Source organism: Ceratosolen solmsi, unplaced genomic scaffold (assembly GCF_000503995.2).
Source record: "Ceratosolen solmsi marchali unplaced genomic scaffold, CerSol_1.0 scaffold15, whole genome shotgun sequence".
Taxonomy (NCBI): domain Eukaryota; kingdom Metazoa; phylum Arthropoda; class Insecta; order Hymenoptera; family Agaonidae; genus Ceratosolen; species Ceratosolen solmsi.
In genome coordinates this window covers 790185-811574 of record NW_011948434.1, presented here as the reverse complement: position 1 = coordinate 811574, position 21390 = coordinate 790185, and the positions used below count along the sequence as shown (strand labels likewise).

The window sequence follows — 21390 nt, the reverse complement described above, 5'->3', positions numbered from 1 at the left end:
TTATTCCATAAAAAAAAACTAAAATAAAAATAATTTAAAAATAGAATACCATTTAAAGTTTTAAAGAAAAATAAGGTATTTCATGAAGATATTAGTTAATTTACTGTATAAATATTGTTGTTGCATTCAATATTTAAGAATAAAAAATAATCATTATAATTTTGTATAAATTATGATGATCGAAAATTGATACTTGTAGTTATTTTTGAAACATACCTCTAACTTTTTCAATTATTACAATACAATATCTTATTTTTTAAATTATTAATTATGTGAATATTTTATTAATTATAAAAATTATTCATTATAACACATTAAACGTTTTATATTTAAAGCGATGTTAACATCTGAACAATGGTCACATAATTTAAAATTAAACTAAATCTATATAAAAAATCATTTATATTATTTCTAATTACAATTTCTTTGTTCATAACAGGAACATTATATTTTATGCCAATTATATAAAATAATAACAATGATAGAATACAAGTAATTTTTCACCATACGAGATATATAAAGGTAAATGTTATGCAATTATCATATATGAAATTATCAAACAAAATTAAATTAATTTTTTTTATTTACAGTAAAATATTATATAGAAACCTGAAATTATACAAACAAGATTTAAAAACAATGCCATAGTACAGTATATCTCTATTAAAGCGAAACTTTAAGTACATAATTTTAATGTCAAGTATAAAAATATAAATTAACATAGTAAAATTTTTAAATTAAAATAAATGTATGAAAATCAAATAAATTTTTTAGTTAACATAAAATCTTTAAAAATCAATGAAATCACCAAATTATAAAGGAATTTCATTGAAGATATAACCGAATGAGAACATTTTTAACTTAAACAAAATTAAATTGATGACAAATATAGGTAAAGAAAAAATTAAATGTTTATAAAAGCAATATATTTATGTGAATTTTAATAAGAAATAATTATATTTCGAACAGGCTATTAGAAATAAATACTATATTGTACTACGATATAGTAAATTAAATTAACTTTAATTGCTATGAAGGACGTCAATATAATCAGGAGAAAATGTAAAAATTTTATGCACTGTACAGATAGAATAAACTAACTATATATAATCTTATGCGTAATAACAATATGAAATGTCGCATTTATGAGTTAGTCGCTAGCACATTAGCTGATAATAAACATTTCCTATTATAAATATCGATAATTTTATAGAAATAAAGTCGATGCTGATATCACATCGTGAAAAATTAAAAAGTGTCAATAACATATTCTTAAAAAATTAGCATACGAAAATGTATACACATTCTAATAATTATTCATTCATACCTGGATGTCAGCATCGACCAATGACAAGTATTATTTTTCAGTTTCTTTGCCTACATATTTTTCAATATAAAACTGACTAAGAATGCAACGCTGTGTTATAATTTAATATGGGCTTGTATTAAAATAGTAACTATGAACAACAAAGGGCACAATAGCATAATAACTTGTTTTTAACGTGAAACTATATGACAAGAGCCATATCCTTTTTGTTCGGTAGATTCACCTTTTTACCTTGCCAGAGGCTATTATGTATCGTAAAGGCGTCTATGGTTACAGTCAAATGTTTTGTATGAACTTGAGAAAAGCATTTTCCACCAGAATTATATCTGCAAATTGTACAAAGAAATTATATTTTTTTTCATCATGAAAGTTATTTAATCAGTATAGTTATACAATTAAAAATAATTTTATTTATTAAATAAGTGTCAATAATATATCAATAATATCAAATAATGTATTAATTTGCAAAAAAAATTAATATTTCAATTTGTTTAAATACTAAATATGAAACCTATCATTAAAATAACACTTACTTGAAAAACTTGTCAAACATTTTATCTATGACCTGTTTAGGTCCAGTTCCATATAATTTGTTGACTTCGTCTCGATCTGGGCAATATGAATAGAGAGCTCGAAATTGACAACCCGCGTCACGAAAAAGAATGAGGAAATGTTTACTTTCCGACCTTGAAATTTCATCTAATACTCTATGCTTCGCTTCCTTATTAACTGTACCAGGAAATACACAGTATTCCACAGCATTCAACATAATACCTCGATTTGACTTTGTTGCTGGCTGCTTGTATAATCTTGGACCTATAATATTAAATAAATTGTACTATACATGGACTTTTTTTATGATTCCCTTTGCACTTAAAATTTTCATTTTTAATATTTATAAATTTTTTTTTTCACGAAAAAATATTAATCTATATCTAAGCTGGTAAAGTATTTTAATAATATAAATAAATGATACTCATCTTAAATATATTCATACACTTTTAATTATATAGTAAATAAAAAAAATCATACTACAAATTGCACTGAAAAACAGTTTAATAAAAAATACAATTGTATAAAGTTTAAAAAATATTACTTTAAGAAACAAATTATCAATTTATAAAACATGGAATAAAAAATATTATAAGTTATTATTAAAGTTATCAATAAAAAATATATTATTAGTTATCATTCACTATGAACCCTATACAATAATTAAAATTTTTTTAAACAATTTAATATGCTTTATTAAATTGTACATTAATTGAATATTATTTCTGTATAATCATTACCATTATATTCCATCATTGAACTGGCTGTAGTGCTGATGTCACTGCTACCATCATCAAAAACTCTTCGCTTCGTCATGAGACCTGGTGGTAAGGATCCAGGTCCGGATGGTGAAGGAAGATGTCTCATGCTTCCCACACCTGGACTTGGTGCTCTTCTAGGGGGCGTTGCTCTTCCCAATCCACTATCTGTATCTATATGTAAACATATAACAATTTAAAGGTTATGAAATTTTATTATACATTGAACTATGACTGAATATTTAAAAAATATTAACTGAAAAAAGCAATCCACAAAATGCCTTATGTATTATTTGGATTCTTAAAATCAATGTAACCAAAGTTAATAGGAACCATTACCACTAAAGTTATTTCCAATGCAGTATTTAACCATTTTAAATTATTTATAGAAGTCATTAGTCACTTTTACTTTAAATTGATTCTATTTTATATTTTCGGTATTTTGTATATTATATTTAAAACGATTATGCAATTTCTGGCGAATGTTATGAAAAATGTGTTATTTTATTTCTTAAAAACTAATCTTATTAAATGAGAATTTTTTTTGATTTTTTAATTTCTTTTATGCACACGTGATAAAATACTAATATTTATTATAAAAAATATCATCTATACCTTTCAACATTACATCTATGTATCTGAAAATTAATCAATAACAATTTCTGACAATAATAGTAAAATTAACAAATAGAAGTCTAAGATTGAGTTATGTAGCAAATGAGCAATAATAAATGAATCACTGGAACCATTCGATCAGGCAATCTGAAAGACACTGAGAATATCAGGACCCATAACCAGTGCTATACAATAAGCTGAATAAGCTTCGATATTAATCTAAAATGGTAATTTCAGTACTTTACTTATTTATGCCTTTGTTCAAAGTTTTACTAATTACGATATATAAAACTATATGTATACACAATTATATAAGGACATAATTTTTTAAGTTTGAATTAGATTAAAAACTATCTTATTTTTACAATAATATTTTGCAAATATATAATCTTTTCATAGCAAAAAGTATTTATAAAATATTCGTATCTATTTAGTTAGAAAAACTTTGATGAAATTTTGATGTATTGTTATGAATGCAAGTATCATATGTGTAAAATATGTTTTTAGACTGCCACCTTTAACTAGTTTTCCTGCAACCTGCCACCATGCGAGACTACGTGTTTGTATGTGTAATACTAAGGCCTAGAAATATATAAAAATGTATAAAAATATAAAAATTTGTAAAGTTTGCACAAGACACAAATAGGAGAAATATATTCAAGGGATTAAATTATGTTTCCAAGTCACTGTAGCGCTCCTTACCGCACAAATTCATCAACGAACTAGACTTTCTTCCCTTAAAGTTTTGATAACTTGGGTATTTAGGTCTGCCTCTAACCTGTAGCTGAGGTTCCTGTGCATCTGCAATAATATGCAACGTTTTCGTTGGATTATATTCTCTCGTACAAGGTGTCACGAATAAAAATTTTTATATAAAAGATAATGGAAGATGCTTCTCAATTTGTATAATAAGTCAATTTCAGTTACGAGCCCCGTATTGGAGCTCAAGTTATTCATAAGATACACATAACTAATGCCGGTTTTAATGCAGCAAAACCTTGCGTTCCGATTTATGTTAACTATAAAATACACAATATAAACTATTATTATTACTATATAATTATGTTAGATTATTTAGAGTAATAATAATAGTAATAACAGTAATGATAATAACGACGATGATAGTGGTGGTGCTAATAATGATGAGAAAGAGGATGGTGATAACAATAGCAATAGTATAATGAAAAGACAATTTTGTTAATTTTTGTTGTTAACAACTGTTGTTAAAGTAAATGAATTGTTTTACATGTATAATAAAATACGCATACCATCATGTGTACGTACTCCTGCAAGAAATTAATAATTCTATACATTAAATTCAGTATATAAAGATAAAATTAAAATTAAAATTTTAGTACGGAATACATTTAAACCTCCGTTACATAAGAAACTCACCCCGTGACGTTTTATAAGAGCTACGTCGTCCTAATTGGTGACCACTTCTGGATGGCGATGACCCTCTACCATCATCGGGTGAATCTATGGAAGATACTAAAATAGGGTAACAAACTATTATAGTACATTAGTAAAGCCTTATAACTATATTATGATAGAAGACGTAATTGATGCATATGTGATCAATAATTATTACTACTAATGTAGCAGTACTGCAGATGATAAACGTGCTGTGCTGAGTCAAATGTATAAATTAAATTTTATAACAAGCATTATGTTGCTATATTAGATTTTCATTCTTTTAAGACTTTATTAATTTAAATATTTAACTGCTACTCATACATTGAATCACTAGTGCATTATTTATAAATTAATTATTATTATTTATATACTGTAATAATTTTTTTATTGTTTATAGTAATTTAAACTTTTATTATATAAATTTTAGAGTATGTTAATTTTCTTATTACTTACTGTATACTACATTTAAGCATCTATCACTACATTTTTAATAAAGTTTAAAATAAACACTCTCGATAAAAATAATATATAGGTAAAAGTATAAATCAGAAATTTTAAAACTGTTTGAAAATGTTTTATTTCTGTATGCATAATCTTAGAAAATGTTAGTGTTTGCGTATGTGTGAGTGTGCGCATACCCCTGAGGCTGCCACCTCGATAAAGGGAATTGGAACGTCTGTCATCTAGATGCGCCGTAGTAAGGCTATCCTGAGAACCTCGGTAGTAATCTCTCCTCATTGTTGGCGATGTCAGCGACGCTGTATAGTGTTTCAATTGTTTCAATAGTTTCAAGTGCCAAAAAATGTTAATCAACTCAAAATTTCTATCTTATATATCTGTATATATATTTCTTTTTATATACAACCCATAACTATTTATGGGTTTATATCATACTTGATACACGCTTAATACTTGAAAAGACAATAATTACAGTTTCATTTATATTTTATTGTTTAATTTTTTAACTTACAAAAATTTTATGAAATATTCTATTTTATTAAAAGTTTAGCGATATACTATTTCATTTTATTACTTCATATAATTTTATTAAAATATATTTTAACGTGTTAGTTATAATCGAATATAAACTCGTTAATATATAATTTGATGCTATAACAAATCTACGTTAATAATTATACAGTTAAATTTTATGTCTCATTAAAATTTGAAATAATATAATAATCAATATTTATAAGAAATTAATTCTATAAATTAAACAATAATTTAAATTAGACACTGGACAGAACTTTCTGAGCATATTTTGTTTGTGTTGAGAGTGAATAAAAATTCACGAAACAGATATCAAGAAAATTCATTGAAAATGCAATGTAATATTAAAAAAATTTATGTCAATTACAAACTTTGTGCCATGCAGCAAGCATTAACAACATTAAAAATAATACTTTTATTTACATTTATAAGTAAAGACAATTTAATTAATCATAAAAATTAAAAGTTATTTCTCGAAATTATTTAATCAATACTATCCATACATTTTTTAAAATTTCGTAAAATATTTTCGAGAAATATTAATGAATCTTCCCATTATTTATCTGTAGAATTTACCTGTACTGAGATTAGATGATGAACCCTTTTTCCCTCTACTAGGCGTCATAACGCCCGAATCTAGTTCCGTGCCAACATCCACATGAATTGTTTTCGGTCGCGGTCGACCAGGTGTAAATTTATTTCGAAGCTTAGTTGGTTTTAAAGCATTCAATAATTCTTTATCGATAACTTTACCCTGTATCAACAAACATAATTTTTTATTTTTATAATATAATAATTTATATAATAAACAATTTGCAAATAAATTTATAGTATTCTTTTTTAATAGTAAATAATTAGATTTTGATTGTGTAATTGTTTTGACAGATACAAAATTATATATTATATCATTTAAACTAGATCAGATATTATAGATATTATAATTATATATATATATATATATATATATATATTATAATAATAATATAGATATTAACTAGATATATAGAAATAATTTAATAGACTGATTTTAAAAATACATATTTGAATTTTTTAATTTAGATTTATTAAACATTTTATAAATTAAACTTTAAGAATAATAGCAATGCCAATTATGAATATTATTTGTAAGATTATTTTTGTTCGATTGTAAAATAAAGCATACTTCTCTCTCTGCTTCTTCTATAGCTTTTTTTAATTTATATTGCTCTAAAATAGCTGCTCTTCGTTGTTTTTCTTCATCTTTTTTTCTTGTTCTTTCTTCCTCTTTTATTTTTTCTTCCTCTCGACGAACTTGTGCTTCCGCTTCCTTTTGCTCTTTTAATTCCTCTTGCTGTTGCCTTCGTTGCAAAGACAAAAGCATTATTTTCTCTTTCTTTCGTTCCATTTCATCAATGGAATTCTAAAAGATTTATTTTATTATTATCATTAAATATTGATGCAGTATCTTAACAACAATTTGTAAAGTAATAAAATTGAACTTCTAACTTAATCATTTACTTACTGGATCTGGATTTGATAGTTGGTTTCCTATGATTAAACCAACACTATTTGCTTGACGATCATCAAGTCCTTCATTTTTTTGTCTTTCTTTTTGTCGTTCCATAACAATTTCTTGTTGTAACTCTCTATTCTTTAATTCCTGCAACTGTTGTTCCTGTTCTTCATTTTCTTTTTGTTTTTCTCTTTGTACTCTAATTTGGCGTTGACGATCGATTATAGTAGTAGATGATGCTTCGTATTGCGACGAAAAATTATCTTCGTTTAAATATGTAGAAATATTTTTTTCCTATAACAAATTCATAATTATATTGTGGATATAAATGTGTATTTATATAATTATTATTACAAAATAATTAAAGTATATTTGATACAGAATTTACAAAATTATTCTATAATGTTAAATGATATAAATTTGATATTATTAACCCTATAAATTATTAATTAAAAATATTTTAACTGTATGTACACTTTCAATCACATATATTAAAAAACAAAAATGAATTACATAATCCTAGTTCTTCACACGTAATAGATATAAATAATCATTAATTAGATCAATAATTATTTTAAACAATCATTGAATTACGTAATATTACTACATAAAATTATTAGTTTCATTAAATGTGTAATTGTGTATAAATTATTTTCTTTATTATTCGATATATAAATTAATTTATAATGCATTAATTAATAATAAAATTGAGTTTACCTTTTTAGGAGAAGCTTTTTTAAGTCTTAATGATGGTTTAGGTTTTTTAGGTGCATCATCAAATGAAATATAAAATCCCTTTTCTCCATCGTTTGTATCTAATGGCACAATTTCTAATGTATTATCAGATGGCGATGGCGTCGTTTCGTGCAATGATACATGAGGCTGAAATGAATTCCTCGATATTGACGGTCTTGTTGGTGAAGGTATCCTATATGTTCGACTACCAGATATGATATTTAAATTTCGAATTCCTTGACTGAAATCTTCTTCATTAACTGAAATGTAAAATTTGATTTTATGGACAATAAAGAAAATATTTAACAGTCAATTATTAACAAGTAATTGGTAATTACCTGAATAAGATATATTTTGAGGTCCCAATTCTTCTAAAGGCATAGAGCTTAGTCTTTTTTCTAATATACTTTCACATGCTAATGGCATATGATGCACATTTTGCCTTTTTGTATCTGAACCATCACTCATTAACTGACTTATTCGATGAACCTGTCATATAAGTCATAAAATTAATTTTAATTAATTCTGATTTTATATAACAATTTCTGTTATTTAAAAATATAATTTTTACATGTTTGTTTTGTAATTAAAACTAAAAATCAGTAATAAGTATGTAACTTAAATTTTTTATTAACATATGTGTGCCTACATCATATTATGACATCAATTCATGATTTTATTAACATTTAAATTTGTATGATTATTATATTAAACTGTTTATCTTAATTTCAATATTGATTATAAATAAATAAAACATATATTTTACATTTGACTAAAATTCATGCTCTGATCAGGTGTTAATTATATAGTTACGGAGTTTTTCTTGATTTCTCATCCACTCAATAATTAGACTACTATTTGAGATGCTTTAAATTGAAATTATGCATAGCAGTGATAAATCATATGTGTAATGGATGATATTTAAATAGAATATATATTGTATATAATACATCATATAAGAGATAAATTATATCTGTAATAGATCACATTAAGATAATAGATATATGTAGTACATAGTTATGAAATACTAAATACATTTGTCATTATAAATATTAGTAAATAACTCTGAAATTAAACGAATTGTAGATAACATGATATATACACAATGTACACAACAATACATAACTATATATATATATATATATATATATATATATATATATATGTTTACATACACGTAATTAAAATAGAAAATTACCTTAATTGGTAATATACAATATACAATAATATTATTTGAAATTTACACAAAAATCTATAAAGAAATAATATGAACTTATATTTTTAAATATTATTAATTTAATATAAAGTTTTTGACTTGTTTTATGTCATTTACCATTAAAATCTCAAACTTAATAAAACCTTATTATTTAAAATTGGAATTCTGTTTTGTAGAATTTATCCGTATAAAATAATCTAAATATCACTGTCCCTTGTAGAATTAAATTTAATTTATGTTATTGTAATAAAAACATACAGCGTTATGATGCTGCGGACTAGCTGAAGAAGATGAAGTTTGATTAAACAGTGATTGAGCAACTGGGTATGAAGACATATGATGTTGATTGCTAGAGAGGTTGTATTCTCCACCATTAAGATATCTCTGCTCTTTTGATATGTCATGTAAAACAAATCCCTTCTGTTGAGAGATGGGCATTCCCCATGATCGAGTTTCTTGATACAAAGATGGATCTTGTTGATACACTGTAAGCAATTCAAATTATACAAGATTTAAACTATTAAAGTGATTAAAAATGTTATTAATCCTATAGAATCAATTCCTATAGAAAATTTAATATATCAATCTTTAAAATATTATAATTTATTAAGTTTTATATTATATTGGAAATAGTTATTACTTATGGTTATGTATGTTCTCAATTGTAATAATTATGTTATTTAATACTGTAACCATTTTGGAAAGTTATGAAAAGCTTAAAAAACTGCGAAAACTGGAGACTTCAAGATCATATTATTAAGTCATAATATTTACCACATTTTGTAAATTCTACTTATAAATAACAAAAAATAAAAACTATTAACAATCCCAATTATAAAAATTTTATAAAAGATAAAAATAAATTAATCTTTCTTTTTAAGACTTTATCACGAAATATATGCTTCATCTAACATAAAATATTATAAAAATAATTAATTCAGAATTATAATCACATTTTACCTGAAGGAGGAACATAATGACTATTCATCGACTGGTTATGTGGAACAGCAGGGATTTCATTTCCTAATTGTATTGGCTGCGGTTGACCCCATGTACGTCTTGGCACTTGTGGTTGATCATGAAGATAAAACTGTGATTGCTGAGATTCATGTACTCTCGAAATTATTTGATTTTGTAGTGGCAGACCATATGTCTTTAATTATATAAAGTAAAAATTAAAGAAAGTAATTTTAAATTAATATTAAATTTTATTAAACTAATAATTATCAAAGCAAACAAATTATATTTAAATAATAAATAAAATATATTACATAAATATATATATTTATATATATAAAAAATATTTGTAATTGTAATATATTGTAAATATTATTTTTTTAAAGCTTACATGTAAATGTTGATGACTGAGGCTTTGAAGCTGTTGTAACTGTTGTTGCATTTGTTGTTGATGCTGTGTCATTAAATGTTGCTGTTGTATTTGATTTTGTTGATTTGCTAAGCGTTGAATATCTTGCTGAATTTCGCTCAAGCTATTATTCATTCTAGAAAAACAGAAATTAATCATACAAATACTTTTATATAAAAACAAGAATGTATACATTACCTTAGATACTAAGAATTATTTAATAAAATTATACATATATATAATTTCAAAAATAACAATGTACTTACTGTGATATCGATTGATGATATTGATCATAATCCATATTTTCAATATCTGGCGTTCGTCGAGTTTCAACAAAAGGTGCACTCTCCTGATCCAACCATTTGTGTTCCACATCCCGTACATCTTCGCTGATTTCCTGTACGATGTTGTGTAATTACAATATTAATTTTAATTTTACTTAAATTTTTTTTAATATTAAAATTAATTTTCCTAAAAACTAAAATAATATTAATTTTATGATTATTTTTTTAAAAAATAAATATTTAGAAGCTTTTCAATAATTTCTTTTCAATTATATTCAGTTTATATAACTATGAATGTATAAATAAAAAAAATAAGACTAAGAAAATCATTTGAAACTATGATAAACAATTATTTATAAATTTTTTCAAACTATTTCTGTATAATATATTATATTATTATATTTGTAACATTCTACTAGATATACTAGATTAAAACTAACACTTGTATCACTTAGTGATTAATAAAAATCTTAACATCCAAAAGGAATTACACTTAAATATTGAGATAAGAATATAATTAATATAATTAAACCAGAAAGAGTAAAAATCTTTCTTCTGTTGTTTCTGTCTCGATTTTTGTTTGATCAATAGAATATTTTATGCAATTACATGAAATGCCGAGAATTCCCTTTTATTGTATTGTTACAGCATATGTCTGTATATTCATGAATTATATTTGTGACAGTTATTAACTATATCTATTTATTATTTTAACGAATTTGTCAATTGATATGGCAAAATATAGAGTTAGTAAAAATATTTAATAGTAAAAATTATACCACTTGTAGAATATATATAACCACAAAATAACCTAATCTAAGTTTATTTTAAATAATTAATACCATCACCATAATAAATAATTATTATCAAGAAATTAGTTTTAATTCACAAGTGCGAAATATTTATGAATAAAACATGCTATGTAATATAATGAAAGCAAATCAATAATCATTCAAATATATAATTACACATTAAATTATTATGCAAAAACAAAGTATAAATATATACATTTTGAATGAATTTTTGATATGCTTAATACTAATATGTAATAAAAATAATTTAGTAAGTTATTAATAAGGATTTAATAATATTAATAATTTTAATAACTTTCATAGAAATTTTATTATCTTAAGCGGCAAATTAGAAACTGTAATTCAATAAATTGTAATAAATAAATAAACAAAATATATATATAGGTATTGCATTAACTTTTTTTATAAAAAATATATTTAATATTCATTATTGTTTTATATCAAAAATATAATATGAAATAACAGATAGTTAGATTAATAAGATTTAATAGCATATATTAAAAAAAATTGTTTCAATAATTTTATTATTTGAAATTTACTAAATTTATTTAGAACTTAATTTTTACAACAAATATTAACAATAACATCTGAAATATAGTCTTTTATAATTTATGAAATTTAAAATAATGAAAATTACAAAAAAAACTAAGCTATTTATTATCCATTAAATAAAATAACTTCTATTCTGAAATAATATCGTAAAATTTCCTATTGTAAGATAAATAATAAATATGTGCAACATTTATTATGGAAGAAGTAATGAAAATGAATTTTAACATAAAAAATAATTATCTAACATTCACAACAGGTATGTAATATTTTTATATCTTTATATATTTTATAAATTAAATAAAAAAAATGTTTAAAATTAATTTATCTATAACAATGAAATATTACATTTTATATCAAGACTTTTATATTACATCTACTGCTCATATATAAGAATATATAAGTTCTTATAGGATAATGATTTCTGAAAAACAATTTTAATTTATTTTCTAATTTGTAATTATCATCTAAATATATTTATATGTTAAGCTTTATATAAAATTCGGGTCATGCCCTATAAATAGATGGCATTAAATTTATCACCATGTGACATATGCTTTGATCCATACCTTTAAAGAGAAAGGTCGTTGCGGTTTTTCTTGAGGCAATTGGTGGGTGTCTACTATAGATGAGGGAGAGCACTCGTCGGCAATGCTCACTTCCCCAGCCTGTTCTGAATTTATCGGGGTAGGGGGGCCCAACTCCACAGGACTGTCTCCACCAGATGTCGATGAAGAGGGGGACTTAACTTTACCCTGCAATGATCCCAACCACAGGCGTGCCATGTTAAGTATTCACAATCCACCACCATTAATCCATAACACCCATTGGGCAATTTTGTTTTTTGGTATAGCTGGCTTTTTGATTTTTAATCTTTACAATGTATAAATCAAATTAGCATAAATTACAAAATTTATGAATAACTCTCAATAATTAATTTATTTGTGAGAACTCACAACACAAGTTTAAATATTGAATATGTTTTTGCTGTCTGTGAGCATTTTTCTACTTCAAATTTTTACTCAAATATTTATAAATTTATAGATTTTAGTTAACAGAAATAAAGCAAAATTATAATAAATTCAATTTAATTAAAATTAATTTTTATATATACTGAAAAATATTATTTATTTATATTACATTTTTTTTTTACTTTGTACTCTTTATACTTGTATTTTAAATTTGAACCAATTCCAAATAAATAAATATATAAATAATATTAGCCAATTAATTTTAATATAAATGTATTAACTTACATTTTATTCTAAAATTTTTATTGAAAAGTATATTTAATTTTAATAATTATAGCATTTCTTAGAATTAAATAAAGTTTAGATACAGTGAAATTAATTAAACGAAAACATAATTTGTATAAACACAAATAGATGATGTTATGAAATCGGGTTTATTAAAAATGCATGCAAAATTTAAAGAACCTGAATAAATAAAAAATCAATAGTATATTTATTCATAAATAGAATATGCTCCATGCAATGAAATAAAATATTAAGTATTAAATATTAGCAAATAAAAAATTTCTACAATAATAAATCGATTATAAAAATAAAATTGAAGTGCTTATGAACTAAGAAAAGGCTTGTAAAAAAAATAATAACATCAACAACAACAAAAATAACGTATATCAAAAATGAAAAATTTATATATATAGATTTATTAACCAATTGATACTCTGATAAACTTTGATAACTTCAAACTTTGCAAAATATAACTAACCTTTGTAACAGCTTGTAAAAATGCAGCTTTTCCTACTTTTTGACGTCTTTTCGACATAACAATTTCCATTCTTCTTTTTTCGTTTTCAATATGTCGTTTTCTTTCTTCCAATTTTAATCTAATATTATTCAATTGCGTTGCCATAACCGCATTACCACTATTTTCATCTAATAAAAATATTTAATTAATAAAATGAATCTATTAATTTAATTTTTACCTGCATACAAGCTATTATATTTTATGAATATAATATAAATATATATTTATAAAGTAAAAAATTTAAACAAACTAAAACAATAATATTTCTTTTTACATTTCCATTTAAATTTTTTTTTTCTTGAACACAATAATAAAATATGAAAAATAAATATATTGTAAATAAAAATAAAGTTTTGTCTAACAATAAATATGAAAAATGAAATCAACCTCCTGAATGTCGCTCAATATGCAGATTCTGTTGATTACTCTGTTGCTGCCAAGTAGTCATATTCGGCAGTGTTGGGAATGTTGTTTTCTTTTCCATGAATCCATTCCCATTAATTTGACCATACTTTCGATTGCTACTGGTTGTTACGCTATGCTTCGAATATTGCTTCTCTTTCTCTTGATCCGTGTATGTGAGATTGATACCTTTTTCTGAGCTTTTACTAAGATTTGCAAAACTTGCCATTTTGGTAGCAATATTCCCAGGTGATGTAGTTTCGCCATCTATATTGTCATTCTCTGAGGAATGTAGAATATTCTTAAGAGAAACATGATGGCTTAAATTTGGATTGGATTTCTGTCGCCTAAGTCGCGAAGGAGGCGAAAAGATATCTTCACTCATATGACCATTGTCGGCAAGAATGAGATGAACGCCGCTGCTATAGGCATCTTGAATGCTTGATCGCGCAGGTTGTGCAGGTTCTGCGACAAGCCGTGGATGCCTTGATACGGGTTTGCCTACTACTTTAACGGGATTGCGTCCGATGTTGTGTAAGTTATCCTAAAATTATATTAAAAAAACACACCTCGCATATGTTAACTATTATTAAGCGGCTACCCGCTGCTATGTCTATTAATAAAATCTCCAAATGATGATTGATAATATAATTTTATGAAATTCTAAATTATTGAAAATTATATATACGAACAGACAATTTAAATGGAATAAATACTACTGTAATTTTATGTTATTATACATTTTTATTAATTTGAACATTGAAGTAATCATTTGATAAATTAGTTATTAATTAGAATTTAAATATGAATTACTATTATCATTAAATTACTTTTAATTATTATAACATAAAAAGTAAAATTTACTATATTCCTTTATAAAAATATAACGAATTACTTGTTTCTCATTTATATTGTTATGATTTAAGACTAAATTAACATTTGATTATTTTTAGTTTTAATGAAAAGATAATATAAACTATGAAGAAATGAATAAATTAATATAAAGAAATATGTTTATTCATAATTTTATAAAATATTTTACTTGAAACACATTTATAAATAAAACATCACAGATAATTGATAATAGAAGTGAATTTATTTTTATTATAATGACATCATATTGAATCAAATATTTTATTTTATTTGCACTATATTTTATTGCAACTATATTTTATACTATATGTTTGATAACATTTTTCTAATTAATATATTTTAAAATACTATTTCTCTAAAAATACTGTTATATATTTTGTTCATATAAATCTTATATATATAAAACGATATTTTGAAATCAATTATATATTTTATTACTTACTGCCTATATTTTGAATATTATAACACAGAAAAGAAAAATTTTATATACTAAAAAAATTATAATTTTTTCTCGAGTAATAAAGTAAAATGTTGTGATTAAATTATTATTTTTATGTTCTATATAATTCTTATATTTGTTATATAGTACAGATACATAATTAATTATTAAAATATTTAAACTTAAATTATTTAAGGGGGAATATACAAATTTTTAGCAGCAATTTTTATATAAAATGAAGTTTACTTGATTTTTGGAAAACGATAAATACTTTCAATAATAAATAATAATAAAAAGGTAAAAAAAGGTAACTTATATCATATATTACCATATATATTCAATAAATTTTATTTTTACAATATTTTAAATTATTTACACTTAATTATTAAATATTATTTATTTTTATTAATTATTGCCTTTAAGTATACGCAAATTTCAAACATACATTAGATGACTTGAAAATAAGTTTCATGTGTACGAAATACTTTTATTATTAGTTTCTGTTATTTTAAAAAATATTTTATTAATTTACAATAAAAAATTATGTTCTTTAAACAAATATTTAAAAATATTATGATGTAAATATTACTTCTGATACTTTTTAATTAGTAAGGCAGCAAATATAAAATATTATAATGTATATTATCATTTATTTATACAGTACAAAAAGTGAAGAAAACTGAATGCTAATAATCCAAAGCTCTATAATAATAAGTAAATAATTCCTAGTCTTACTCTAATAATTTCAATTTTTTTTAATAAGGTCTGGTGAACAAGATTTTTTCTCACTTGGGACCCTCCGAAGTTTTCAATAGTTAGTTGCGAATCTTCTGCAGTGGTGATGCTGTTCCGTCTTGATCTTCGACCGGCATAAGAACTCCGTCTTTGGTCTTCCCAGTTACTTGGCCGACCAGCAGCCTCCGCTCTTATTAACATTTTTTCATCACAAACCGAACTTATTGTCGACACTCCTTTGCCTCGATGTAAAACGAATGATTCATCACTGATTGTTTTCCTGAAAAAAAAACCATATTTTTGTTATTGTAATACTATATATATATATATATATATATATATATATTAATAATAAATTGTTATATATGTGAAATATATAATAATTACAAACATATAATAGAAAAAAATATTATATTTTGTTTATGTTGAAGAATTTTAGTAAAACTATTAAAATAATGTGTATGATTACAATAGTCAATTGGTAAGGTTATTTTCAAAATGCATTAAAAATACAATTATTTTATGTGTTAATATATATATATGAATGTTTCTTATGAATAGTTAATTTACTTTTACGTATACCATATAGTTATACATATATTTATACGTATATACTTAATTAACTACGTAGTTCTAAATAATAATATAAGTCTTATTCTTCGAATCATATTTATGATATATTTCTTATTGAATTAATTTATTTTAATATTTTTGTCTTATTACGCTTAGGTACTTATAATAATTAATATCAGGTTATAGATTTTCATAAATTTCATTAACTTTATGATTAATTATTATAAGTACTTCAACTATATTCTACTTAGCATAAATATCGAATATAAATAAATATGAAATACCTTTCATCACCTAGATGAGATTCTGCAGTTTGTTGCATTGATTGCGATTTTTTTACTGTATTCTGCACAATTGTCTTCATAACTAAAAAAAATTGTATATTTTAATATTTCATTTAATTTAATAGCTTTTAACTGCTAACTACCAACTCATTCTCTAAATAAATTACAACACAATAAAAATACCAATAAAGCTTTTCAATTTCGTATCGTTTATTATCTTAGATAATTATTTTCATTGAAATATTGCATAATTATATTAAAATTCTTAATTATTGTTATTAATATTTACCAAAATAATTAAAATGATTAATTGCAAAACTTGAATGAAAATATAAATACATATAAATGTAAGCTATTATAGCTGAATAAATTAATAAAATATAATTTTTTTTAAATTTCTTCCCATGAAATAATACTAAATCTATCTTTATATAAATTTTACTTTCTTAAATTATATTTTAAACAGTATTGTATAATTAGTAAAAAAGTTTGTTTATTAATTATTTACGAATTCTATAAAGGATTAGTAAACATATGAAATAAAAATTCGAGGGCATTAATATGAAAATAATATAAGAAACTTTTTTATTATTATTATTTATATGTACAACATTGCAGTGTGTTAAATATTACATTTGATTACGATACACCGTAGAAAAATAAATAAAAATATGACACAAAATAAAAACTCCTAATTCAACAATGACGAAATAGTTTGTGCAAAATATAAAAACATGCAAAATTAAAAATAATGTAAACTGATAAAGCAAGCATTAATGACGTTTCAGTGCTCAAAGAAGATGTCTAAAAACAGATTTAATTTTTGAAAATTTTTCTCTTTATTATTTTTATCTCTGATTTTTTACTGAGCAACTATATTCCAATAATTTTAAATATTCAATTTTTTATTTAACTTTAAGCATAAAAATGATTTTACATATAAACTTTAAAAATAGACGAATTTATCAATATAGTTTCATGATTAATCACATTTTTACTATTATTATTATGTAATCATAATTCATTATTAATTTTCATAATTAAAATATTTTATCTGGTTACTTCATAAAATAAAACCACGGTTTCACAGATTTTATAAAATTTAATTTTTATAGGTTTTATTATAAAAATTAACTATAGATATCTGTCAATTTTCTTAATAAATTCATGTAAATTTACTACCAGCCAATTAATTTTTAAAAAATCAATAATTAAAAAGTAATCATTAATTAAATTAATAGTTTTTCTTCTAATAATAAATTTTATAAAAATTATTGATAGAAAAATGGATCAAAATCTATTTGAATAATACTTTATTAGAAATTATTTATCAAATATTGTAATAGCAATAATGCATTGCTAATTGACAAAATAAGTGATTTTAATAAGTACATCGATTTAATATTTTTTATTAATCAGTTGCTTATTATTGTAATACCTCCTCTTAAGCCTATTGAAGGACTTGATATATATTCTAATGAAAAAGCGTACAAAAAAATTTCAAGAAATTAATAACAGATTTAAGTTGCTTTAATGCTTCGTAGCCAAGAACTCTTGTAGCTTTTAATGAAGATAGAGAAATACACAGGACCACTTAGTGATGTTCGATGAATTTTCTGTTGATTTTAAAACGTACGGATACCTGTGAAACCCGGGGCAGATACAGATAGGTTGCTTCTCAAATCGGGTATCGGAGTTACAGACTGTGGTAGACTGCGCTTATGAACTACCCCATAACTATTGCGCGGGCACGCTGCTTAATGTGTTCGTCAAGACGAAGATTGCGAGGAAGGACATCGTTCACATAGTCAAGCATCGATAGTGAGAGTGTAGACACACCATAAAAAGATATATGGAAATATTACACATTTTTAATCAATTCCATTACACTCCTTACAAAATATTGCATTTGTTTTCTTTCTGCTGTATTTTGTCACTTTTTTCTTGCTATTATTCATCGTCGTATTTATTTTTTATATTTATATTAATACGATTTTTCCAAAAACTAAGTTCGGTGAAAGATATCATAGTAGAAATTATATATGTTTAGAATTCATGCATGTATATAAATGAGTAAGTTCCGAAATAAATACAAGCCTATACATTATACGTGCATTATGTTTAGTAAATATATATATATATATATATATATATATTATGTATTTATGCATATGTTTCTTTTTTATATACATCAACGTCAATGAGGCGTGTAATACCCTTTTGAATTGCAGACAATCGATAAAAATTTCATATTAATTTTAATAAATTATAGATTAGAAAATTATGTTATTAGAACTAAATGATTACATAATTAAATAAATCATTAAGAATAATTATGAATATTAAACGAAATTAATAATAGTAATGTTCAATTATATTATTATAAAAAATAAAATAAGAATTTTTAATGAAATGTAATGATTAAAAAATGTTCCATTAAAGATAATTTAATTTTAATATAATTTTTGTAATTGATATACTTACTCATTTTCTATTTTCCATTTTCTTTTTAAAGTATGTGTAAGAGTTTATTAAATTTTTAATATTTCTCTAAAAATAAATTTATTCACCTTAATTCACAATTAAACAATTAAAATAAAAAAATCCGAGAATTACAACAAATAGACAAACTATCTGTGATCAGTGTGAATACAAAACAAATAATAAATTCGAATAAAGGAATAAATAGAGCAAATATGGTTTCAAACGCTCGAGCTGGTTAACCCTCACCATTTTGTAAATACATTCGTTTGTATCCCAGCACCAAAAAAAAAACAGATTTTTGTGGAGTATAAAATAAGGCGTCCTTTTTCCGATAGTTGCTAATCCTAAGACTATTGAATATTTGTAATATTTTCAAGTATACTCTTTTTACTCACCATCCAAATATTGCTGTGCCTTATTTTCACCGGGGTAGCACACACATTTAGCGGGATGGATTTCCAAAACGTTGTACATTTCGGCCAAAAAAACAACGAAATTTTGCTTCATATTCCTATAATAAAATTTTCTATGTTAAATTATATTTTTATCAAATATATATATACAATAAGTTATAGTATAATTTTAATACTAAAAAATGTCAATACATTAATCAACAGTATAAAATTATATATTATTAATAATCATAATAAAATAAAATACAATATGTATTTTAATCGTAAATTAGTATAATATTTAGTATTAAATAGTAAAATGTATGTTATATTAGGAAATGTAATATATTAAAAAAATTTGATGAATAAACGCAGAAAAAAGAATTTTAATCTATAAAAAATATGCTGGTAAAAATTTAAATTCAAAATTAATACAACCTACAATTTTAACTAATATCTAATAATAAAGGCTCTCAAAAGCAGCTCTTTACACGTATGCCCTCACGCATGGTGTGTGAAAATATCAATTAAGATTAAAAAAAATAGTTTATGAATAAATATTCTAAACATAATAAGCACATAACAAGAGATCTTGGTTAGAAAATACTGAACTATCATTTTATTAGATCATCTAATAATAAAATTAATAATATAATTAATAAGCGTACAATGACAAAAAACTAATAAACACGAGCATACCCTCTTATAATCCTAACGTCTTCCAGTTGCATGTGGAAGATTGGATACGGTAAACACTTAAGACAGAAAGCATGTACAAGGGCCAAATTATGACGGGCATCGCCAATAGAGGGTCTTTTGGACACTCTTATATCCATCCAATTAAGTTCGCTCGGACAATAATAAGCTACGACTGCAGCTAATCCAACACCATCGCACAGCGACTGTAGATCCTTGGCCGCCGGGAGTTCGGGCAGTAGGTTCTTCTCACTGAAAATCTCCTCTGCCTGGATCTTCACAATAAGGGCTGAACACGCTTGACTTATCCATAGTAAAAGACCCGTTTCGTGATCTTGAGGTGCATCTACGTTATGTAACTGAGGATTAAAGCGCTGAATAGCTGCAACCACTCGCTCACTTGTCACCACCTCCTTCACATACAAGACCATAAGGCCTTCTATCACAGCCATATGCGCAGCCTGCAATCATTAAATGATCTTTCATTAATTTAGTTTCATGGCAAGATATTTAAGATGTTTAGAATGGAAATTTTTTAATATATTTAAAATCAAAAGAAATTATAAAAGTTATAAAATACATCATTACTAAATACGTTCAAATTAAAAGAACGCAATTATAGTTTAA

At 23.8% G+C, this 21390-nt stretch overlaps 1 protein-coding gene across 9 annotated transcripts; it reads right to left on the bottom strand.

The window, feature by feature from the left end:
• Positions 1–1261: 1261 nt before the first annotated feature.
• On the bottom strand, positions 1262–21219 carry LOC105364703 (calmodulin-regulated spectrin-associated protein patronin). 9 transcript variants are annotated; one of them, XM_011502696.1, is made up of 24 exons: positions 20767–21219; positions 20071–20186; positions 18834–18947; positions 17192–17273; positions 16389–16614; positions 14273–14831; positions 13847–14013; positions 12682–12867; positions 10734–10864; positions 10450–10603; positions 10062–10254; positions 9360–9586; positions 8224–8374; positions 7868–8145; positions 7160–7444; positions 6821–7057; positions 6235–6412; positions 5307–5426; positions 4648–4743; positions 4521–4538; positions 3955–4053; positions 2620–2811; positions 1861–2143; positions 1262–1653 (listed from the first exon to the last, which is right to left on the bottom strand). In XM_011502696.1, the coding sequence occupies exons 1-24, from the start codon at positions 21213–21215 to the stop codon at positions 1509–1511; spliced, it is 4686 nt and encodes a 1561-aa protein (XP_011500998.1). In that variant the 5' UTR covers positions 21216–21219; the 3' UTR covers positions 1262–1508. The 9 variants fall into 9 exon arrangements, with proteins under 9 accessions (XP_011500998.1, XP_011500999.1, XP_011501000.1 ...); XM_011502697.1 differs by having other exon boundaries at positions 4648–4731; XM_011502698.1 differs by lacking the exon at positions 4521–4538.
• Positions 21220–21390: the final 171 nt, after the last annotated feature.